Source organism: Chelon labrosus (assembly GCF_963514085.1).
Source record: "Chelon labrosus genome assembly, chromosome: 2".
Lineage (NCBI taxonomy): Eukaryota > Metazoa > Chordata > Actinopteri > Mugiliformes > Mugilidae > Chelon > Chelon labrosus.
Genome location: NC_140338.1, coordinates 15,666,045 through 15,691,039, shown reverse-complemented (window position 1 = coordinate 15,691,039; position 24,995 = coordinate 15,666,045). Strand labels below are relative to the sequence as shown.

The 24,995-nt window shown below is 41.8% G+C and overlaps 2 protein-coding genes across 2 annotated transcripts; one reads left to right on the top strand and one right to left on the bottom strand.

Annotated features, from left to right (window-relative positions):
• The first annotated feature begins 2,740 nt into the window (after window positions 1-2,740).
• rps3a (ribosomal protein S3A) lies at window positions 2,741-6,631 on the top strand. The gene is made up of 6 exons (XM_084565514.1): window positions 2,741-2,868; window positions 3,511-3,614; window positions 3,949-4,136; window positions 5,109-5,317; window positions 6,065-6,174; window positions 6,460-6,631. Exons 1-6 carry the CDS (start codon window positions 2,807-2,809, stop codon window positions 6,585-6,587), a joined length of 801 nt encoding a protein of 266 aa, XP_084421640.1. The 5' UTR covers window positions 2,741-2,806; the 3' UTR covers window positions 6,588-6,631.
• Window positions 6,632-6,775: 144 nt separating this feature from the next.
• On the bottom strand, window positions 6,776-23,501 carry sh3d19 (SH3 domain containing 19; the record flags this gene model as incomplete). Its single annotated transcript, XM_084572817.1, has 23 exons — window positions 6,776-7,388; window positions 7,488-7,591; window positions 7,936-8,119; window positions 8,226-8,278; window positions 9,568-9,791; window positions 9,877-9,935; window positions 10,025-10,155; window positions 10,803-10,875; window positions 11,179-11,313; window positions 11,424-11,492; window positions 11,586-11,799; window positions 11,905-11,945; window positions 12,352-12,464; window positions 12,663-12,776; window positions 13,872-14,894; window positions 14,977-15,154; window positions 16,106-16,229; window positions 16,366-16,405; window positions 16,574-16,614; window positions 17,401-17,440; window positions 19,555-19,606; window positions 22,086-22,249; window positions 23,429-23,501. The coding sequence occupies 23 exons, from the start codon at window positions 23,499-23,501 to the stop codon at window positions 7,278-7,280; spliced, it is 3,360 nt and encodes a 1,119-aa protein (XP_084428943.1). The 3' UTR covers window positions 6,776-7,277.
• Window positions 23,502-24,995: the final 1,494 nt, after the last annotated feature.

Here is a 24,995-nt window from a genome sequence, read left to right as displayed (position 1 = left end):
TTGTCCTGTTTTAATCTCTTGTAGCATCACAGCCATAAGCAGCATAAGCCAAGTTCTACCTAATGTGACACTACACATACATACATACAATAGTGCATAAGAGACAAGGCTACATTCAGTGCAGTGGCCTTTTTTTGTATATGTATTCCACAGTCTATGATATATTCAGAGGCTATTGTATGGGTTTAGGAAATATATAAGTAGATTAAAAGTTAATATAGTCTAATATGTTGAAAAATCTCCCAAACCAGCTTCAAGAAGGGCAAAATGAAAGAAAACAGGCACATAGTGGTGATGAAATGCATTTAGAACTTTGCTTTCCTGCAGCACATTGACAGACGTCTGCATCCCGAGGCATTGAAACCAAACATTAAAGCAAAGTGACAGCTCTGCTTTGCTTGCCTTTTCAAATCACCACCATCACCACAACCCATGACACATGGGGGGGGGGGGGTTACATAGCTGCATAGATGAGAGAACCACAAAGCCAATGTATGGAGAAAATCTTAATCAAACAAAGTCTATTAAGTGATAAGAAATACTCTAAATATATTAAATAGTGTGTACATTTGACAGTATTGGCTCTCCCCTTAGCACATACTGGTGACTTTACATTTGCTCTGCAGCGTGGATGAGCATCTGTGAGTGTTGCCACAGAGGCAGCTGGCGTCATAGTTCCCATTGACCTCCCGGTAAATTGTAGCTGAGCCCTCGGGGACCGTGGGAGTCATGGAAGCCAGTAGCACCACCCATGAGCCACGGGCCTTGTGTCTGATTTAATGACCTGAAATAAGACTTGTTCGCTGAGCCCAAAGGTAGACTTTCTTAAATAAAGCTTTGAAGGGCTAACTGAACTTTCTATCTGGGATCTGTACAGATAATGAGGCTACAGGTTTGTGACATTCAGTGGCACTGTAATCATCCTCCTCTCTTTTACTGACACCCTTTGGAAGCTCTTATTGTCTAAAAGTGGGATTATAATTCTGCAAATAATTTGGCATTTGAGATAGCAATTAAATTGATGAGCCCTTGTTAAGAGCATGGACTAAAGCATGAAAGATTCACTTTAAATCCACTGAAAGCGGAGGAAAATGTGTTACTAATGACAAAAAAAATAATCCACTGAACTTGTCATTAAAGCCAGAAATAGAACCTCAGTGTATGTGCAAACAATAGAGTGGAAACTGGAGATGAAATAAAAACAAAAAAAAAACTGTACTTTAAATGATCTTGATGGACAGATATCCTATATTAAAAAACCCTAGCATGCCTAAAGGGAACAATACTGAACACATTAAATTTAACATCCCTGCTGTCCGCCTATAGAAACTGCACATGTCTACCCTTTCCAAACACCGTTACTTGAGTACGCCAATTACTAAATCTAATGCAGTCTGGTAACAAACGGGTGTTAATTGTCCATCCCATTTGGGAAAGTAATGCAGTACAGTTCAAGAACACCAAAAACCTCCAAAAATCTTCCAAAATGTTTATACTTTTGCATCAGCTCTGCATAAACTGAACAGTATAACACTCATGCTGGTATTACTGACTGTTGCATTTGTTTACAACTGATTAACTGGCGATTCAGTGTATTTCACCAACAGACAAAATTCTTCCCTTTGTTACAGTTACAACATTGGTGCTTGACAGGTTACACACCCACATGACGTGTTGTTAACACACCTACAGACTAGTTCTTCCTGTTCAGACATCGGGATCATGGGGATCTAAGCATTAATGTTGCTGTTACCAGTTACACCAAATAAAGGCTCTCTTTATTCGCTTTAAAAAATGTAAAAAAGTAAATTTAGACTATTTTTGAAAGTAAATAGTCTACAGTAACACAGTAGTAGGGGCAGTAATAGTAGAATTAATTGTGAAACAACGTACTAAATAACCATTAAATTATAGGAAATTTGGAAATATTTGATTATTCTACTTAATTAAAACTTGATTACAAGATTATCATTCTAAATTTACTTAAAATGTTTTATAATAATTGTTTTCAGTACTTTTATTTGATATATATATCAATTTAATGATCATGATAACCACCTCAAGTTACTGCAGTGTAGCCTGTGTACAATTCATTTACCAGGTTATCCGTTTTCCTGTTCATTTTTTTAATTTTTAATTTTTATTTGGCTATACAGTGATATTAGATTAGATTACATTAGATTATACTTTATTTATCCCACAACAGGGAAATTCACCCGTTACAGCAGGAGAAAGTGTAATATACACCACGGAATTTGAAAAATAGAAGGGCAGAAACACAATAACAAGGAAAAATTCAACAATCAACAAAGGAATAAGACACAAATATACAAACAGTACTGGTTATAAAAAGCAGCCTGATGTGGGGAAGTTATAGGAGAGTATTGCAAAGTATAGTAATCATGGTATAAATAAAAAAATATTGTAAGAAACAGTAACAGTGCAATGTAGCATGGTGAAAAACAATTGTAGTTTAAGTAATATAAAATAATATTGCAAAGTAAGTGGTAAAAAATAATATACAATTAATTAAATTGTGGAGTAATTTCACTCAGGCGTGACGAAGCTATCCCTAAATTAAAAGTGGTTAGAACTGATTTTACTACTAAATGTTGAGAAACTGTTAACGTGTTTGCAGTGTTTCAATGAGGCTCACATTATCAGCAGCTTCGCCTTTTTTACCAACAGAGGGAGCCACAGGAAGCTACAAGAACTCGCGAGATGGGACAAATCTCACGACCTCGGTCTGTCTCTTTATTTCTCGCGGGATTTCCATGTTCCTCCTCTTTCACTCCCTGTAGCCAACATGGCAGTCGGCAAGAATAAGAGGCTGACCAAAGGCGGCAAAAAGGGTGCCAAAAAGAAGATGTAAGTAAAAAATTTAAACATATTCACACAAGGAATGTTTTTCCCTTTCCAGCGGTGTCACTTCGGTGAAAGAAATTTGAAGGATGAAGCCGATTTTAAGTAGATGCTGGAGGGCCGGTGCTAGTCTCGTCATTGCCTGCCGCTGTCGCGCTGGATGGAGTTGTAACACGCCGTGTCCCTTTTTTATACTATAACGTGTTTTCACAATTAATTTGCTTCAACTATACTTGTACATCTCATAGACGGGAATCTCAGTGTGCGAAAAGAAACAGTGGAAGAGTTTGGTGCTACAGTGACTGCAAGTAACGTTTTGTGCTAAACAGTTAGCATGAATTTAGCCGACCTCGATTAGCATTGTGGCACTCAGCCGGCACACTTTAAGCGTTACAATTAATGTACAGTGGTACACAATTATATAAACGGTTAACAAGAGCTATCTGGTCAAGTCATCGGGAAATAACGTGACAGCTTTGAGTAGGTAAACTAGTTATTCGTGGTGCATGCTAATCTGAGCGGTGTCCTTAATAGTAGAAGCCTAATGAGAGCAGCTGGTCTTCCTGAATTGAAGCCGCGTGTGTTGTGGATATTGGATTGTTGTTTCTGTGTCATGAGGTCTCATCAATGTTTGCCACTCTTCTGCAGTGTCGACCCTTTCTCCAAGAAGGACTGGTACGATGTCAAGGCACCAGCCATGTTCAACATCCGCAATCTTGGCAAGACCTTGGTCACCAGGACACAGGGAACCAGTAAGTCTGCATAATATAAATGCACTGTACCTAGGTAAATGTGCATTCATTGAAAGCTGTCTTTGAGGCAAGACGAGCCCTATCATCTGTCTTAGTGACAGATGCGCCGAATGAGGTTATAGTGATGGTGTGGTAGTGTGGAGATGAGACGTTTAAAGCTACCCTTTGTTTCTGAGTTTTCTATACATGTAAGTCAAAATGGTGGGAATTGGAGCAACCCCTTTGTTCTCAAGTGACTATTTACTGTGGAAAGAAACATCACAAGTATTCAGTTTCAGAAATTTCTCATTACCCGATAGTCCATACCTAACTTTAACATCCTATCATCACCCAGGGATTGCCTCCGATGGTCTCAAGGGACGTGTGTTCGAGGTGAGTCTCGCTGATCTGCAGAACGACGAGATTGCCTTCCGCAAGTTCAAGCTCATCACCGAGGACGTTCAGGGCAAGAACTGCCTCACCAACTTCCACGGCATGGACCTGACCCGTGACAAGATGTGCTCCATGGTCAAAAAATGGCAGGTAATGATCATGTTGTGAATAGGACTGGATATCAGTTCAGAACTCTACAGCTGTCACTCTTGAGTTTTGGCAACAATAGCAAATCAATACTTGTCTGATGCACTCATTAGCTCTCAAACTTCAAAGCACCAACATCAGACAGTTATTTTACAATAGCCATTTGAAAAATGGTAGGTAAGGTATCCACTGTAGGGATAAATTAAAGGATTGTGTCTAAGTTTCTGAATGCTTTAGACAGTGCATTGCTGAACAAGGTTTTAGATGGATAATGTGGAGTGTTAGGTGATGAGCTCAATAACAGAAGTTTTCCTAATTGCATTGCTTTGTGGGGTTACTTACTGAAGTGTGGCTTGTGGCATCACAATGTGACATTCATGTCTACCGGACTCTGGGCTTTATTTACATGGAGAAATGTTGAATAGCATACATGTACTTTTTCCACTTTAAATATTTTTTTGTAGCGATTTAATTCAATTCAATTTTATTTATATAGCGTCAATAACAATACAAATCGTCTCAAGACGCTTTACAAAAACCCGGCCTGAAACCCCCAGAGCAAGCCTGAAGGCAACGGTGGCAAGGAAAAACTCCCTTCAGTTTAAGTACATAAACATTTTGTGCTCATGATTTCTGTAAAAAAAAAAAAAAAACATCTTCCATATCCTTTCATACAAGAATACAATACACATATGGTACAAGAATGGGGTTGAAAACTTTACTACTTGCTCTTGTTAACTTGACTGATTGCATGAAAATCTTCTGTATTCAGAAGACAATAAATGACTGTACCTATTCAATAGAAAGTGAAACCTGTCCTGTAATGGTTTAAGTACACTTTGGTTGAGCTCCATCAAAAGCTGAAATACCACCCACAAATACTAATATCATCAGTTGAAAAGGTCCTTTTTTTCCCCCATTAATGTTGATATTCCTTGAAGGCCTAATCAAGATTGATTTGATCTTTCCACTCAGACCATGATCGAAGCCCATGTAGATGTGAAGACCACCGATGGCTACCTTCTGCGTCTTTTCTGCGTGGGTTTCACAAAGAAGCGCACCAACCAGATCAGAAAGACCTCATACGCCCAGCACCAGCAGGTCCGTCAGATCCGCAAGAAGATGATGGAGATCATGACCCGTGAGGTCCAGACCAACGACCTGAAGGAAGTGGTCAACAAGCTGTAAGTCCTTTACAGTTACTCCAGCTGTTAATGATAACCTGTTAATGGTCCTGTCAGTGGTGGCCTAGAAGCTAATTTTTGGGTGTATAGTTGGTGTTCTGTTTTCTCTGTACATTGATGTTTATGGTAATAACTCGTGAACTGTTGGATCAGGTATTGGTGAAAATGGCTGTTCATGTATTTAATCAAAAGGTTTTTTCCCAAGAGAAACACTGCTGAATATGATCTTTAACAACCAAAAATGAATTCTTTTAGCTATAAAACCATATTATCCAGTGGATGCACAGTGAAATTTGCTGTGTAGGCTGCTGTTGTAGAGCAGTGAGTAAATGATTTCTGGCAGTGTTAACCAGAGCTTAGATCTTATGTCAGCAGTCTGGCAAAATGTCCCACTGGAATGTCCCAATTGGAAAAACAGGGTTGTGAACATGATGCCAAGCTTTAGTTTAAGGGATTGAACTGGTGAAGACGCCAAACACCAAAGAACGCTACTCGATAGGAGCCATGGCACAGTTTACCAGGTTGCAAATACATCTAAACTATACAAGATGACAATGGAACTCATTCAATACCGGCTAAAAGATTTGCTGATAATTAGCTGATAGCTTAGCAATCGCATCCATACATGGTTAGCTGAATATTTTTTAAGCACTTTTATTGGCTCTGTATTTGGTCCTGATGACATCTAATGTTTGGGTTGTTATTTAAAAGATCTATATTAATGACGTTTATTTTGTTGTGTTCCAGGATCCCTGACAGCGTTGGCAAAGACATCGAGAAGGCCTGCCAGTCCATCTACCCTCTACACGACGTCTTCGTCCGCAAGGTCAAGATGCTTAAGAAGCCCAAGTTTGAGTGTAAGTAATACACGGCAGTAACATACTGTATTATTTTTTCTTTGTACTTGTGGGAACAAGTGATGACAAGCTGTTTCGGTCCCATATGACGGCCTGATTACTACCTGTTGAGATCACCTGACGTTCCGCAAGTTAGACTAGCTTCTTTGTTAACTTGATTTGCATTGAACTGTTGCTACTACATCTGTAAAGGTTTTAGGTTAAAACAGGAAGGGTTCTCAGTTGTTCAATAAACCTGTGGTTAATCATGGGCCTGTGTTAAAACATTCATGTCATCTGTTGCAGTGGGCAAGCTGATGGAGCTCCACGGTGAGGGCGGTGCCGGCAGTGCCACAAAGGCATCCGGTGATGACACTGGAGCCAAGGTGGAGAGGGCTGACGGCTATGAGCCCCCCATCCAGGAGACGGTCTAAAAACCCATCTACAGATTTAATAAAAAATGTAAATGACCAACAAACTGTACTGTGTTCTGTTTTGTTGTTTGGTATTTGAGCTATTTGTATAGTATTTGTACTTTGTACTTGTGGACAAAATGACAAGTTAGACAAGCAGTGAAGGAAATCAAAAGGTAATGAATGCAGAAATGTTAAGATTTGGAGGCTGCTGTGCTACAAGGTTTTAATTTGTTCCTGTAAGAAATGTATTTTCCATTTGTTTAGGTCATCTCTATTATTTGAAGGGTAAAGGGTGCTTGTAGGATGGAAACTACAGCAAAAAGTCATGCAAAAATCACATTTTTCTGAAGCCATGTGAAACTAATCCGATAGTATCACCATGTTTAAATAGTCTGACCTCCATTTGAGGTCAGGTAATGCAAAAAAAGGTCAGGTTGTAATGATATTGAGCACATTTTTCAAATATGTAGAGGCAATGATGGAACAAACCAGTAGATGGTGCTAATTCACCATTTGAAGAATCCAAAATCAAATGACGGTGCCAACAATCTTTAATATTTATTTATAGGCATGATAAATTATTCAGTAAACATTTCTGGATAACGTTGCACTAGTTGGAGGTTAACACTGCATGAGAGTTAAAGGCAGTTCACTTCTGACTTCCAGTGCTGAAAACATCCCGTGATCTCAATAGTTCATGCCATAGCCCTATCCCAGTACTTTCACATAGTTTTTAGGGACCAGGCCTTGTTTTCCTCTCAAATGCCCGAAAAACCATTCTTCATCGACAGACTCCAGGTTTGTTATAATGTCCCCGATCTGTGAAAGAAGAAAAACGAGACAGCTGATTCAATTGATGCGTTCTTGGGAGTGATTTGGGGGAAATGCATTGATAGAGACAAAAAACTATGACTGCACCTGCAGAGAGAGCTCCTCATCACAGTCTGATGAGAAGTTATACAGAGCCTCTGCTCTTAAACTATCGACAGCTCCGTTCTGCTCACTGTTAGAAAACTGCTGGCCTGTTGAAGAAAGCCAATACTGAGTTAATGATTAACAGTTGTGGCAAATTAGAAAATTATCAGTTTGAATGAACAAACTAAGTGATAAAGTATTTTGATGACTAATTATTTATATCCAAAGATCAAATTATACTAGAAAAATCCCATTAAGGATTTTGGTCACTTATAATAATATACAAAAAGTGGTTCCTTCTTGCTTGAAGAATCATGTTTCATTGGGAATTTAAAACTTTATTCCCCAACCACAAGGTAGCACAGAACGACATTCATATTAACTTCCATTACTAACCCAATAACAAGCTCAGATATCACATTAACCAAAAGACATGTTAAAATCTTTGTACCTGAGGTCTCAACAAACGCCCGGGGGAACATGCCCTCTCTGCCGTTTAGCCTTCCACTGCTCCAATCGTCGTCAAGGTGCTGCGTGACCAGGATAGAGTCGCCCTGTTGGAAGGACAAGTCGCCCTCTGACTGCCCGGTGTAGTCGTACAGAGCCACCACCCACTCCACATTGGACTGAGACGCCTGAAACAGGAAATGTTTTACGAGTGACAATCTTGCAGATTAATCGCTTTGCCACACAGCCAGCATTGTCTTTATTGATATATCTGGTTGTATAAATGGTGGTTACCTGAGCAGGTTTGGCAGCCTCTGGGTGTACACTGTGAGAAGCAGCAGCCATGCCTGTGGAAATATGTACAACATTCAGTGAAAAAGGACAAATCGGTTGGTTGGTTTGTCTGTATTATTGGAGTAACTGAAGCAACAGTTGATGAGAACTCTTTGAGTATCTACCACACGAATAAATCCAGTATTTGTTGATCAGAATTTTGATGTTGCATACAAATTTTGTAATTCACCTTATTACAAAATAGAACCTACTATACAGTATAATAGTAATTACAGAGAATAGGTTGTATTGTAGTGTTTGTAAAGACCTGATTTGAAAACAAAATGTATGTTACTCTAATAGGTGGTTTAGGCTTCTACGTCAATTTGACGGCGTAGCTACGGTGACAACATAGACACCTACGCAGACGCCACGCGGAGCCTAAGAGGCAGTTTATACTTCTGCGTCAATTTGACGCCGTGGCTACAGCGTCAACGCAGACACCTACACAGAGCCTTCGCCTAGCACCGTAACTTTACCTCCCCAGAAAAGCAACTACGCGACACAGCGCAAGAGCTGTGTCGCGTGTTACTAGTTAGCGAACCAGACTAACTAGCGCACAAGTATAAATGGCTCACACCGGCATAGGCTACATGCGTCTATGTCCTGCAGAGGTATAAACTCTGCTTAAAGCTGTAGCTGACGTGCACCTCCCCAGAAATGTAACTACGCGCCTACACAGACCGCCAGAGCTGTGATTGGTCCGCTTGGTAGTAGCGTAGTTCCGCTTCAGTATTTCCGGCTGCTTCTCCATTGTTGCAATTTTCAAATTGATTATTTTAGATTAATAAAGATGGAAAGGTCAACTGAGGAGGTTCGGAGACACAGATATTTGTATGCCTCATTTTTGGTGAACATTTCAACGTTCCACTGTTGACAGTGAAGCAGGAAGTAGAAACAAAAATTAACCCAACTGACAAAAAAGACAGAGAGAGTCAGACTGACGAGCATAAAAAGAAACAATATGAGATGTTTGGTGAGGGTGTTGTCACAACCCATGACCTCTAATCTGTATTTCTAAACTCCCGCCTCTTTACTGGACTTCAGTAAACAATACTTTAATGAAACAGAAACACAGGAACAAATTCCTGACACGCCACAGAGGGAAATGCCAACCAGCACAAAGGGCAAGGTCAAATAAATGCTCTTCAGTAACGGACACAAACTGCTCTTTTGCTTTCGACCAAGAGTTCAGGGCAGAGTAGATATTTGCATTGAACACATAAACATGTTCAATGGTAGAGAGGAGCATTAACTCTGGAGAGACTATCTGTTTGGTATATGGTGTTTTCTGGTAACTTACCAGGCAGTGCAATTTTGGCAGACTGTTGCTGACTCGGGGGTGGAGGCAGGTCTTCGACAATTTCAGCAAAGTTAAGTGGGAAGATGCCGACGCGGCCGCCGACCTCTCCGCGTGCCCACTCCTGTCCCACATATTCCATCAGCTTGATCACATCCCCCTCGCAGAACGTCAGCTCGTCACTGTGCTCCCCATCAAAGTCGAACCTTGCCACACACCTCGGGCCACTTCAGGGAATTCAAACATCCTGTTAGCTCATGGGGTTTGTTTGTTAAAAAACAGACTACTGCAAACATTTTGTAAAAACGGTACCTGACTGATGCGGGTGGTGGCTTTGCTTTTCGTTCTGGGAGGGGTTTTGGTGAATTCGGCTAATTGGAGAAAAAGGTGACTATTATTCATTTTTATTCAAAGATTACGCAGAAGGTGCTACTACTAGAAAAGTTGCACTGAAACTTACCAGGACTTTGACATAATTGATGGGAAAGAAACCAGTAGATCCCTTACAGGTGCCTCTGTACCACTCACTGTTCACCTGCTCCACCATGGTCACTACATCACCTGCTCTTAGAGCCAGCTCTCCTGACTGCTCTGTGAGAAGGACAGACACATCAACTTTATAGAATCAAAAAATAAATACAATAATACATGCCTAAAACGTGAAATCCAACAATTATCTCTATATGATTCCCTTTCAGTTAGAAACAGTATCTTAGCATTTTTAGCTAGCTTTCTGCTATGCTAAGCTAACCCTAAGCACCTGCTGGCTCCAACAAAGGGACTGAAAGCAAGGACACACATAGTCTTGGCCTCTCCAGAGTTAATGCTCTTCTAAATCCCTCTAGCTGGCTCATGGTGTCTTATTTGTTTTGAGCTTTAGAGGCAGGCTAGCTATTTCCCCAGTATGATGTGCTAGCTAATCACTTCCTGTCTGACTCCACCATAAAAAGGTTCAAAGCAGAAAGGACACAGACAGCTTAGCCCTTTTCCAAAGTTAACATACTATCTAAAATACTACTACTAACTGTTTCCCCATACCTCTAGGAATTATGCTATGCTAAGCTAATCACCTCCGAGCTCTACCTTTTATAATTAAAGCACGAGAATGGTATCAATCTACTCATTTAACGTCCGGCAAAAATAAATTATATCCACCTATTTTCCAAAATGTCAATAGTCTCCATTTAGTGTTTAGTGCAACCAAACTGCTATTTGGTTTGTAGGAACTGATGACTTACCTGGAAAAAAGTCATGTAGAGCCTTTACCTTTAGCCCAGAATCATCACCACCCCAAGCAGGAGGACCGGCACCCTGCTGAGAGAGAACAAAGGCTCTTAAATTGCCCACTAAATCAAATTTTAAATGTGTCTTGAACTAAATACCACCTTAAATCTTAATGGTATCTTAAAGTTTGTCACTTTGTGGAAAATGACTTTAAAATTCTAATGACTCATCCTGCACTCGCAGGCGTATACAATTTTTACATTCAATCGTTTCCCCTAGTTTCCTGTTTTTCTATTAAACATACAGAATCACTTTTTTGCTAGCTATTTCATGACAATAGCCGACTTGGCACAAAAGCAAATACGGCTCAGGCATTCATCAGACAGTTACCTCTGGAGAGGCGTATGACTCGAGGGGAGTTATGATTTGCATGCGAGACTTGTGGACTCGGCCTTTGGTTTCTCCAACTTGGCACTCAAACTCATTGTGGTTAATCTCTTCCAGCAGCAGAAGCACTTCATTTTTCTGTTGAAAAGGCCAACAGAGGCATTAGAGTCCCACTTGATGTACCGTATTACATTTTTACATACAGTACACAGGCAACATTTGCATATGGGGGTAAAAAGTTCAGTCACCTGAAATGAAAGTTCTCCTCTGTTGCTACCATTATAGTCAAAGGCTGCAATCCCATGGGGAAGTTGAAGCTGGTGGAAGAAAGAAAGATTTAAAGCAACGCTCATGAAGTGGCAAAGGGAACACAGCTACAGCACTCTGAGGTGCAGTGGGATCTCCCTCACAGTGTATTTGTTGTAGAGACGGTGGCCTGGGTTGGGCCTTGGAGGTAAGACGAGCCCTCTCCTCTGAGACTTCTGAGTCTTGGGTTTAGGTGAAGCGTTCACCGGCACTGACTGTGATCGACCTATGGCCTGAAGGCTTGGTGGGGGAGGTCTCCCGGGCCCTGGTTTGGCTGGAGGTGGGCGAGGTGGGAGGGATTTGTTCATACTTGGCTTCCTGAAGTGCAAAGACATCAATAACGTGAGTGGAGTATGCTCTTTGCGCACACCCTGCCTCAAATTAATATTCTAATTTTAGCAATTATGTTTCACCATCACTTACCGTGGTGGTAGCGATGGCACAGGCGTAGTACTGAAAGAGTCCTGCAAAATAATTCATTTGTATTAGCATTAAAACAGAAACACTATAACAGTGTGCAGCACTTGGGCCCATGCTATCCATGTGACAGCACGTAGCATTCAACAGGGAATTGTTTGTGGGGCTACAATGGTTTCTTTGTCTGTGGAAAGCAGAGGAAATAGAGCAGGTAAGCTGCACGGTTAAGAAAAACCTGACTGATTTCCCACATAGAGTAGTTTTTATAGACTGACAGCACTGTGTAGGAGGTGCATAATAATATTATTTTTTATTTTATTCTTCTAAGTCAGTCCTAAGAACCAAATACATTGTTTCTGGTCTAAAGAACAGAACATGACACCAGGAAATGGAGTGTTCATAGCTAGACTGTGTCATTTGAAGTGTGTGTCTGCACTGTCATGCATCTCTTACCTGCAAGGAGAGAGCAGGTGTCAGGGTTTGTTTTTGTTTCAATGAGGTGTTTAGCGTGCCCACAGGCTTCTGAACTGGCAGAGGGGGAGGACCATCCTGAAAGTTATCTGACACTGAGGAGAGATTTGTGTTTAATGCAAAATGCTGCAAACCCATGCTCAGCTATAATGTGTATAAATAAATTGAAAATGGTTAAGTTTGGGGTAAAAACCACAGAACCAGATACGATAATGTACACAACTTCCAGTAGTTTCATGTTAGTATAACAAAAATCTAATGACATTCGGTCACGCAACATTTGCCGGACTCACTTGAGTTGGTTTTGCTGGGCACTCGGATGGTGGTTGGTCTTTTTGTCACACTCTGTCTGTTGAACGAGCCTCCGCTGCTGTCCAAGCTAAGCTGAGGTTTGACTGGGATGGGGACTGAACGAGAAGACACTTGACTGTATAGACGTACATTTATATCACACCAAGCAACAGTTTTCTTGCCTTATTTTTAATTAGAGCTATGACTCTTTATGTGCTGTCTAGCTGTTAAGTATTTTATTTATGACTTATCTGATTTTCTTATTTGATTAACCATTAAAGGATTAGTTTGACATTTTGTAAAAAATACGCTTAGCAACTTTCCTGCAGACATACCACTTTCATATCTACTTTTGCAAGTTAGCCTAGCTGCTAGTTAGCCTAGCTTAGCATAAACTCTAGAAGCAGATAACACGACTGTGCATCTACTTTTTGCCCGTACACTCCTAAATATTGATACCTGGGCTAGTACTGGGCCACAAAGTATTGAATGCTCGGTCATAAGTTATTTGGCCCCAGTAATAATAAACATTTAACATTGTAGGCTATCGGTATGGTGGCTACTGTACACTGAACTTGGCACAGCCTGTCAGGGCCTTTCATTTGACTGGGTTAGCTGTTTCACCATAAATTCAAACTGCAGATGGCCCAAGAAATGCAAAGAACTGGATCCGTGACCCACTAATCAATGTCAAATTGTCCATGTCGGTTTGGGAGGAAGATCAACTTCTTACGTTTGTAAATGAAAGGTTTATTTGACTTAATGTCGGTATGTTGACTCAAAGCAGCAATCATGTCTCCGCAAATGGGTTCCGGGCAATGAATTCTTTTGGTTTTTCAATAATTTATGTCTTGTAACTGCAGTATTTATTAACAGCTCCTCCACCCACCCTTTCATTTTTTGTCCAGCATCTCTGGCTATACAGAAGTGCTGGTTGCTTGGCAACCTCATGGTCAAAACAACACTCCTGGAAGAGGTTGGATGCCTGCACGAGGCTGCTGTACAAAGACAACACACTGCACACACAGAATTGGCTTGCTTTTCTCAGATTTTCTTTTGTTGTTTGTCGTTGTTTTTTTTGTGTTGGTCAGACAAAGACTGATATTTTTAGGCAAAAGTCATCGTTTAGTTTAGTTTGTCTTATACATTGAGATGTACAGAGTTGTACATTTTACCTCAAAAACCTTAAAGTAAAATACAGTGCTACTCACGTGATGGAGCGTCCACATATTCGTACTCTCTGTCCATGGAGGCTGAGTTGTGGTTGTTGATATTCAGGTTGGGTTGAAGCGGCTCCATGCGTGGTTTCGCTGGAGGGACAGGAGGAACTGGGGGTATTTCTTCCTCATAGATGCTGTTGGCTCTGGTCAGTACCGACGGACGTGATCTCTGCGGGACGGACGCCTTGCGGTGTAAAGTCTCTAACTCCTCCTTTATCGATAGCCCCACTGGTTTCTTGAGGGGTTGGGGCCTAGGGGCTGGTGGAGGGTTTTGTGGGGCATCATCGGCCGGTACGTTTTGATAGTTGTCATCTGTGCTGTGGCTAAGTTGAGGTTTAAGAGCCACTGAAGGCTTAGCAGCGACTGGGGGTTTGTAGGAGGGCTTCCTGGTTAGCGGCTCAGATTTGGCCGGTTCAAATGCATTTCCCTCCTCTGTGGTTTGGATCTCAAAGGCCTGGATCCTGGCCCGGATATTACGTTGGCTGTGGTTGTCGTTCATCTCGCCAGCATCATATTCATCCTGCAAATCCTGGTCTGATAATGGGTTGATAATGTCACTGTTATCCTCAAGCTCGTTATCTGCACTGAAGACCTCCAGTAACTCCTGTAAATACTTATTTGATGAGACTTCCTGTTGCTCAGATTGGATGTCCTCACAGTTTTCACTAAGCTTGACCAAAATATGATCTTTGGTCTCCTCTTCAGCTGCTAGCTTTCGGGATTTTGATCGAGGACGTGGAACGGGTCGTCGGGGGGCGGGGGTAGGGTCGGTGGAAACAGCAGAGACAGGATGAGGATTTGTAAGAATATCCCAGTGTACGGTGACAGATCTGGTGCATGTGTGAGCGGAGTCTGCCTTTTCAAGTTGCTTTATATCTGCGTTAGAGTCACTTTGGTCGGCAGTGTTTGTGAATGTTGTGGTATTAGCTGTGACCTCCCTGTCTGCTTCAGGTGCCGGCTTTCTGTCCACTGGTTTCGGCAGTGAGGGCCTTGGCGGCTTCTGTGGCTTTTTACCTGTGAGCAAAAATAAAGTCACAATAGGAAGAGCCAAAATGTCAGCTAGTTTTTCCCTGACAATGATTCTCGTATGCCTCACCAGCTGATGGTGGAGTTGCACCGCACCGTGGGGAGGCGGTGGCAGCGTGTTCCTTCACAGGGTCAGTCTGCGTGGAGTTTGTGGCGGTGCAGGTTTTCCGGCGGGGGGCTGCAGTGGGTTTAACGGTATGTTCCTCCTGGGTCTTCTCTTTAATCACCTGGTCATAGGATGGTGGAGGCTGAGTCATGAAAAAGAGAGGTATTCACACATGCAGACACATTATTTTGCACATACCATAGCATTTTCACTTATTGCACTGGGCGAGTGAGTAATACGCTGTATATACAGTCAGAATTTACTTGCTGCTGTTGAGATTACAGTTGAATGGATGAGTTTTTTCTAGGATGGATGAGTTATGAATAAGGTATTAGCATTTTACTGTAAAACCTCCCATAAGTGAGTGTATGTTACGGGTTGATCCCAATACTTTCATACTTAAATTCTAATATTTTCCAGAAGACTTTTAAAAACACACCGATCAGCCACAACATTAAAACCACTGACAGGTGAAGTAAATAACATTGACCATCTTGTGACAATACAATGTTCTGCTGGGACACTTTTGGACCTTGCATCCATGTCGATGTTACTTAGACATGTACCACCCAGTTAGACCAGACCAGACACCCCCAACCCCGGAGCCATGATACACCTTGATGGCAGCAGCCATCCCCAGCAGGATGCAGCCTGACACAGGCACACACACACAAAACCGGTTTAGGAACAACTAAAGAAAACATGAAGAACAGCACAAGGTGTTGACCTGGCCTCCAAATTCACTAGATCCCAGACTAATCAAGTATCTGTGGGATGATCCACAGAGGCCCCTCCCCTCAACCCATAGGACCCAAAGGCCCCCACTATCAACATCCTGTTACCAGACACCACAGGACACCCTCAGAAGGCCCATGTCCATTCTCTGATGAGTCACAACTGTTTTGGAGGTACAAGGGAGACCTACATAATATTAGGAAGATGGTCATAATGTTATGCCTGATCAGTGTTTATACTTGTATTACATTTTTGTGCTCCATTTAGTATTCTTGGACAGCACAGACCACACAAATGTCCATACACACATTCAGAACCAGGCAGGGATTATTGAGGATACAAACTAGATAAAGTCTACCTTGGAGACAGCCTGAATGTCTGCAGACCAGCCTGGCTGAGGAGGAGGGAAGACCACGGTGGATCCTGAGAACCAGTTGTTGCTGACCAGAGGTTCAGCAGAGACGATGGTGATCTCTGGTCGCCTGGAAGACAAACCACACGGGCACCGTAAAAGAACATTCACCTCCAAGTTCTTTTCCTACTCATTACTTAATTTTTAGATTCACAGTCAAGGTGTAGACATGAACAGGGATTGACGGAAATTCAATTTTACATTACCGTCTGTCTCTGGTGTTGTCACTCTGAGAGCCGGATCTTGCTGAAGGACGGAAAAAGAAAAAAAGTATGAATTTTGCCTGCTTCACACTTCAAGTCCATCATGTCTTTGTTATTCCAATTACATTTCAGCGCTGACATTTTATCCAACCACACATTTCATCAGTAAATAGCTCCCGGTCTTACTAAAGCTCAGATTGGGTAAACTTACTTCGTTTGATCGCAGCTCTTAAAGAAGACAGAGGTCCTTGACTGAAAAAGAGAGCAGAAGTTCATCAATAAGGTGTGGGGGGCGGACGCAAACAACAGCAGGCTTGTAACAGTACCACACAATGTACTCTGATCGTACAGTTTATGCCTACCTACTTTACAAAAACATGATGCCCTGTAAATGGTACCACCTCCAGGCAAACACAGGGCATAAGTGTACACAGCACAGTCGCTGAATGTGCTGACACAGTTTGAGATCCTCGGGTTATTTACCTCTGGAGACTCTTTTCTGCTCCTTTTAACACATCATCGTCATCTCTCTGCTCATCTTGCTCTCTAACGTGCACCTGAAGTCACTTCATCGGAGCTACGGGAAGCTCTTGTGGCAGCGGCAGGGCTCATTATGATCACACTTTACGACCTGAGTGCAGGAAGAGCATCTAAAGCAACTGTAGGGAAGATCCTCCCCTTCACTCTTCTACCACGTGCTGGATTAAATTGATAAACTAAGCCGTAAACACAAGGAGCTAAAGGTCAGTAACGTATCTTGTGTTATCCAGACACCATAATATCTAAATGTAACTAGGCAACAACTGGGGGAAAAAAAGAAAAGAAAAAAGAAGCAGCACGGTATGTTTTTGTGCCTGTGTTGACCCCGTGTGTGTCAGCGAGGATGGAACCACTGCATTGTTTGGTCCATTCACAACTTCACCATCAGCAGATCTGACCGTTAAAGGGACAGGGCCACGTCCCCCGGCCACAGCTTGGTGAATCTAAAGAGGCGCCGCATGTCAGGTAGTGATAGAAGCTGGAGAAGAAGTGACGTACCTGGAATGTAAATGCTCTGCCTTGGTTCTTTCGGGACGATCTGCGGGGGAAAAACAGACGTGCGGCAACAAATTTAACATCCAGGCACACGTCATGAAGAAGAAAACACAGTAGAAGAAGAAGACAAATGTGTATTGTCCTTGTGTTTCTACACGAATACAAACGTGGCCTCTACACTTCACTCATCCATTTGCACACACATACACACAAGTAGCAGGGAGCGCACACGGAGCAGTGGGGAGGGGTGCCTTGCTCAAAGGCAGGGGATGTTGAGGGGGATAGCGCTGCCTATTCACTAAACCCACCGCAGTCTCTCACAATAAGAGATAAAATCCTGCATCACAATATACACCGATCAGGCATAACATTATGACCACCTTCCTAATATTGTGTATGTCTCCTTTGTGCCTCTAAAACGGTTGTGACTCATCAGAGAATGGAAATGAGCCTTCTGATGGCGTCCTGTGGTGTCTGGTAACAGATTGTTTTTAGTGGGGGCCTTTGGGTCCTACGGGTTGAGGGGAGGGGCCTCTGTGGATCAGGCTTGTTCCAGTGCATCCCACAGACACTTGATCAGTTTGGGATCTAGTGAATTTGGAGGCCAGGTCAACACCTTGTGTCCTGCTGGGGATGGCTGCTTCCATCAAGGAGTGCCATTACTATGGGGTGGCTGTGCCTGGTCTGGTCTAGGTGGGTGGTACATGTCTAAGTAACATCCACATGAATGCCAGGTCCAAAGGTTTCCCAGCAGAACATTGTATTGTCACAAGATGGTCAATGTCATTAACTTCTCCTGTCAGTGGTTTTAATGTTGTGGCTGATCGGTGTATGTATATTTAGTACAATATTATATTATCAAAGTACACTGATTCAGAGAAAGTGTTTCAGGAGAGATTAACCAGAAGGGAATGTAACACTGAAACATACCAAATACCTTCGGACATTCGTGAGATACTTTCAGGCTTTCATTTGTTTTGCAAATCAAATGAATTTCGTTGACACTGCATACATGAGTATGAACCGTAAGCTTTGAAGTCTCCATCAAAAGTCTCTATTAAAGCTGACCAACAGCAGTCGACCGCGGTGTGTCACCTAAAATCCCATCTGCTTGCGACACATTTCCGACTGTAGTTTCAGATCGGACTGCTTATGAGCTGGAAATACAAGAACCCAACCCTAACCATCGCACAATTAACATCTCGATCAACCTGTTTGTCTGAAGTAACTGCGATGATACTTTCAGGTCTAGATTTGCCAAGTAGAGCATCAGCGAAATATTTTCAAAAGAATGAGAGATATTTTAAGCTGGTTCATTTAATATCTCCTAATTCAAAAACCTAGATGTATCTGCACTGTAGAGGACCAAGAGCACAAAAATAATAAGAAATACAATAAAAATAGATTATGATCATCCTCTAGCTGTCCTAAGTATGGTGAACAAAAACTGTGTTGTGTTAATATCTAACACTACTCGGAAATCATCAGGAATATATATTATGTTCGCCAGCAGTCAAATCAGTATTAAAATGCTCTCCTCTATATAAAAATAGCTTTTACCCAGGCTGTAGCCAGATTAACAGGTACTTTCAGTGCTTTCAGATGCACCTCAACACATTCACGTCTATTAATTCCCATACTATCTGTCAGTGACCTATTTGTCAGCGACCTGAATTTCAGCGTCTTAAACAAACAAATAAAAAAGTTCATTCTAATGTCTGTGAGCAGAGCTGAGGAGCAATATCTGAAACGCAAACAATCGAATCAAACAAGAACTCATTTGTGTATGGAGAAAAATGCAGGCACTTGTTAACGCCTGCAGCCAGAAACCATGAGCTCGTTGGCAGTCGATCCCACCTGTCACACCTGTTCCCTGTTATCTGTTAGACCCACGGTGCCTCGGGTTACACTTTAACAGCATGTGGGAAAAGAGCTTCTGCACTTTTCTCCTAATGAGAAAGCAGTGTTTTACTAACCCCCCCAACAAGCCTTTACGGTATGTTACTTCAAATAAAGAGCCATGACTTCCTTGTAGATGTACGGTCTGCCTATACTCGGCATAACAGCTCAACTGTCTCATCACCTGTGCTTTCATTTTGTGGAAGTGACGTAATCATAAGACCCTTCTTGCGTTACTTTATGCGATGATGTCCCTACCTGTGAGGAGTGACAAATACCAAATCTTCAGCGTCAAAAGGACAATTTCCACCTAGGTGTTTTCCTCCTGGTCCACGGAGAGTCAACAGAGTGTTGACTCAGGACTTGAAGGTAGCAGTCAGTCACACACACCCACAGACAACAGAGAAGAGAGGGACGGCCCTGTAATATCTCGCCGCTGTTTACTTGGCCAATCTGTTGAGCAGGAATGCGGTCAGTCAGGAAGTGGAGGCTGCGCCGCACGACGCTGCGCCGTCACTGTCTGTTTCACTGGGATATAGGCTACATGTCACCCCGGGGCATTCGGCCAAATCATGTTCACACTGATGTTCAGATGACGGTCACAAGAGTATTTGTCTGCTTAAAAAATGGACTGGAATATTGTCCAACATTTTATGTAAAGCATTGTTCGTGATGGTTAGGAAACTAAATTAAAACACTACAAGAGAAATAAAAGTTAAATGAGATTTTTGCTCATGAGAACTTGACCAAAAAAAAAAAGTTGATCCGCCAGTTGGCTAAATTTTTTTTTTGTCATGTCTGGAATTTCAAACAGTTTAAGGTTCCCAGAACATCACACATTCAAAGTATTTTAAAAATGCAGTCTAACTTTGAAAAATATAATCTGAACAAACCGGAACATACAACAACTGAGCAACTTTAAGATTCATTAAATGCCATCTAATTTGGTGAAAAATGCAAGTGCGCATTGATCCCTGACTGAGAGAGAAACTGATTTGTTGAGGTTGCCTAAAGCTAAACATTAACTCGTACACTCACACAGGCTAGGTAGGAAATGGGGAACGCCTTAGACCTGTCGGACCTTTGCTGCAACAACACGTCAGTTTTATCTCGGTGGAGCTGTAGGAGAAGTTCATAACCCTGAGACATGAATATCTCAAATACATGACTGAAAAGGGTATTAAATGTTGAGTGTATATCATGAACCCTGGACACTGGGAAGGCTGCTTTCTACAGGATTGTTATGTATTGTAGTTTCAAAGGCAACATATTTCATTCCCATATAAATTTGTGGAAATCCCAGAGATTACAGATTATACCTGATATTTAAAGAGAACGATGGCCAGTTTCAGACAGACCAGTGTCTTCCATCGGACCTAAACGTCACTATGCGACTTCAGCCGTGATATCTGAGTTCATCATCAGAGTGTTCTTAAGATAGGCAATGTGAAGATTCTTAGTCGTCAAGGTCGTGGTTGTGTCCACAACAAATAGCTAAAACAAAGGTGACGGTTTAGGAACAACTCAAAAAACATGAAAAACAGCACAGGGCTTCCAAATTCACTATATCTCAAACTGATCAAGTATCTGTGGGATGATCCACAGAGGCCCCTCCCCTTAACCTATAGGATCCAAAGGCCCCCACTAACAACATCCTGTTGCCAGACACCACAGGACACCCTCAGAAGGCCCATGTCCATTCTCTGATGAGTCTCAACTGTTTCAAATAGCACTGATGCCTCACAGCAAGAAGGTTCTGGGTTCAAATCCATCGGCTGACTGAATGTTCTCCTTGTGGGTTCTCTCTGGGTACTCCTGCTTCCTCCCACTGTCCAAAGACATGCTAGTTAGGTTAGTTGGTGATTCTAAATTGGCCGTAGGTGTGAGTGTGAATGGTTGTCTGTCTCTCTGTGTTAGCCCTGTGATAGACTGGAGACCTGTCCAGGGTGTACCCCGCATCTTGCCCAATGACAGCTGGGATAGGCTCCAGCTCCCTCACCCCGCGACCCTCCAGAGGACAAGCAGTTACAGTTCTAGCATAATCTTATTTCCTATTTAACAACAATAACAATAACTTCTAGAAAAAAGACGATCTCTCTCTTAAAGTTTTGAACTGTATTCCAGATCAGTAAATATCTCTGGGTGACACCTGGAAAAGACAAATGCGACGTGAAAGCCGCTGAAGTCAGCAGGAGAGGAGTCCCTTCACAGGCCCACTCTCACTTGAACACATGCTGACATTACTCAGCATTACTGCAGCAGCAGTCGCGGAGCAGCTGGGCGAACTGGCCACAAAGGGAAAGAAAGCAAAACAGTCTGCCCAAATGTGTCACACTACACCAGCCAGAACCCGAGCAAAGAAGCTGATCCCTGAACTCTGATCAGCGATTCAACTTTAATCTGCCTCCAACTTTGGAATTTTTTTCAGCAGGGATGTGCTGACTACACATGTTATCTAAAACATGCTGAGACATTTATAGGGGAAATATTCTGACTCATGTCAAAGTGTGAACAACAAGAGTTTTAACTTGTGTTAACAGGTAACTAGCCAAAACAGACCTGGAAAACTAGACCATTTAAAGTTGACAGATGACAGCGTCATGACTGAACAACACAATGTCAGCGGCTGATGTGGACCTTTAGTCAGAGAAGATTAGATGGTGTCAAAGTAGACGCGTGATTCACAAACTGATGTGGATCCAGACATGTTCTGTTACTTTGATAAACTTCATCAAGCTCAGACAAGGGCTCGTTCATGACGCAGCAGCCTGTCTTGCTCAGGCTCTGACAGGAATGCCCCCGTCCAGACAGCTGCCGGGGGTGTACGGGGGTCTGAGCTCGTGCACCGGCTGCAGATAGCTGAACAGGGCAGGGCGCACGGGAGTCCAGGAATAAGCGTTGGCACGGCAGGTGTTGATAAGGAAAACAATGAACCGAGGAGCAGTCTTCTCAACTGCAGTAAAGGGAAATTATTCCTACATAATACTTGCTTGAATACGGCTTGAACTTGTCCGGTGGCTGAAGTTTGTACAGTGAATCACACACTAAAGCTAACAGGAACTAGAGCAGCTTTCTTTTCAGGAGCAAGTGACGCATGGTGATATGAGCAGTGAGGGACAAGTTTGCTGCAACCACCAGGTGGCTGACAAATGCTGTTTAAGACGTGTTGCTGTATTGAGATGGTGTGTTTTCAGCTCTGTCGTCTGCAGCCAGTACTGTACTCAGGTCTTGGAGGGACACACTTTTCATTCATGGTGAAATCAATCAGTGGTTCGAGACAGAAAGGAAGGTATGAATATCATATAGAGGACATTCCTTTAATCGTTGAGGCACCATTAACCAAGCAATCTATCATTGCTGTTTATCTCTTACGCTGTAAAAAATATTTATGAACTAAAGTAAGTTGATTTAATCCCACCCAGGAGATGAACATGTAACAGGAGCCTGTACTTCCTCATGCTAGATTTAAGTTTTGGATGAGTCCCAGAGGCAGCAGAGCACGCCTGTTAACTTGTATATTCACGCACATCAAGAGATTTAACTAATGCCTTTAAAGTGTGATGATTTTCTATCTGTTTCAGATGCTTCTCTCTGTTTCTCTCTGAGTTTTTCTTTTTTTTTTTTTTTTGCCTTCCCAGCTAAAAATCACACTGTCACATTCAAATTTTGGCTGATGAATTCCGAGTTAATGTTTTTGACGTAGTTTTTTATGCTGTTTTCCAGTGCTTTCCAGGAAACTCCTCCCGGACTTGAAACGGTTGAAGGGTTTGACTTGTGGGAGTACAGATTTTTCATATTATTTACCCCTTACATTGCATTTGTACACAGTGAGTGGACAAATCTGTTTGACAGGAGTTAAAGCAGACCCGATGTTCCCTTTGATGGAGTTCACATTTAGGAGATTTAGAAGTTTGTTGAATGATTTACATTCTCTCTAAAAATTAAGGAAAATAATGGCTGTCCTGTATAAACTGTATAAAAGAATTAATACACTTTTGGTTGGTTGCTGAGATGTAAAGTACAACTGATTTGGTTTTAAATAAAAATGATTTCTGACAGACAGCAAATCAAAGACTAAAGTGGTTCAAAGTGGAAAGCTTTCAGCTCAGCTCCTCAGATGATCATCACATACCTGCTGTCTGGCTTCTGTCCCGCAGATCTCTGTGCTCCCCCTCTTCCTCCTCCTCACGCCGGGCTTCAGCCATCGGGTCTTGTAAATAATTTAGAATTTCAAAAGAAGTGACCTTTCGAGAGAAGTTGATTGATCTTTCATCTGTCTGCGGGCTCGATTAAACGGTCGGTTTATCTGTCCTGTAGCTAGAAGTTTCAGCGCGTCCTGCCCACAACAGCACTTTCTCTGGATGGAGGTGGTGCCACAGTCACTGTCCGGACCCCAGCTGGCAACAGCAAACAGCCTTTACGTGGGAATTCACAGAGTCAAAGGCGGACTGATCGCCAGTAATGCTCCTTTATCCCACTGGCGAACGAGTTTTGAAGTTGACATGCGAAAGAAAAGCATGTATTTGTAGGGGTTTCATCTGGAAAACACACTGAAAAGTTTTGCTTTTTTTTCTCCACAGACCAGATTTTAGGTTCCTTTTCAGGATAAGAAAAAAAAAAATCAAAACTGTAGGGCTAAAATGTCACTGGTAAACATTATTTATATATAGTTTTTTAAATAACCTTTATGCAAATTGTACTCATCCTTCATGATATTCTCAGTGTTTAAAAACTATGCATTCAGAAAAAAAACCTTTAAATGTCACACACATATAATTATATATATATATATATATATATATAATAAAATATATAATATAATATATATATAACAAACAAATAAATGCTCAGCTCAAGCAAGAAATATGCAAATGTTAAATAGTTGGATCACTATCTCGAATTTCTCTCCATTCCTCTTCACCGGAAACATTTTTCCACCATCATGAAAAACTTTCCCCTCCGGACACTCATTCGCCCTTAATATCTATGAATTAACTAATGTGGCTTTAATATTTATGTGCACCCCTGGCAAAGATGCCCGTGGTGAAAAGCGGAAATAGTTCTGGTGTTGTTTTAAAGTTTCCTGTCGATAAGTGAATTCTTGTCTCTGGTGGTGGTGTAATTCGCGCGTTTCACCACTGGGTGTCGCTGTAGACCTGCTCATCTGTACAGTCTGGTTTTAAAACTTTTAAAATTAGAGCTTTAAACTGTGTCAGCAACTACCTGAAATGACTTCATTACCACTAGGCTAAATAATAATTAGAAGCCTTTGCTTGAATGGCGACTTGGTCTAAACACATCCTTCAGTCAAGAATACATAGACGTGGTGTTGTGTGCTGATACATCAGCTGGAATGGGATAACAAATGTTTGCGAGGTTCATCTTCATCTTATTATTTAGTTTTTTAGCAAAGAAATATGAAATTTATTTATTTAATAATTGGTTTATTTAAAGAAAACTTGAGACATAATTCGCCAAATGTTTGTCGTGTCCATGCGTTTCACCTTTCTCCTATAGGTGGCGACAAAGAGATCAAATCTAACTCATACATTTTTTTCCTGTTTTGGTTTTGATCTTGTGTCAGTTAAAGTAACCACTAAAGATCAACTTCAGGAAACGCCTGTAATCATGACTCAAATAAAGTGTTCTGGAAACAGACGGTTTCAGATTTCAGCACAGACCGAAGGTCAAATAAAGGT

Excerpts from the sequence above, each read along its gene's own strand:
- rps3a (XM_084565514.1), top strand. The coding sequence starts at position 2,807 with ATGGCAGTCGGCAAGAATAAGAGGCTGACCAAAGGCGGCAAAAAGGGT. Across the intron at positions 5,318-6,064 it reads AAGGAAGTGGTCAACAAGCT|GATCCCTGACAGCGTTGGCA; the intron begins GTAAGTCCTTTA and ends GTTGTGTTCCAG. Across the intron at positions 6,175-6,459 it reads TAAGAAGCCCAAGTTTGAGT|TGGGCAAGCTGATGGAGCTC; the intron begins GTAAGTAATACA and ends CATCTGTTGCAG.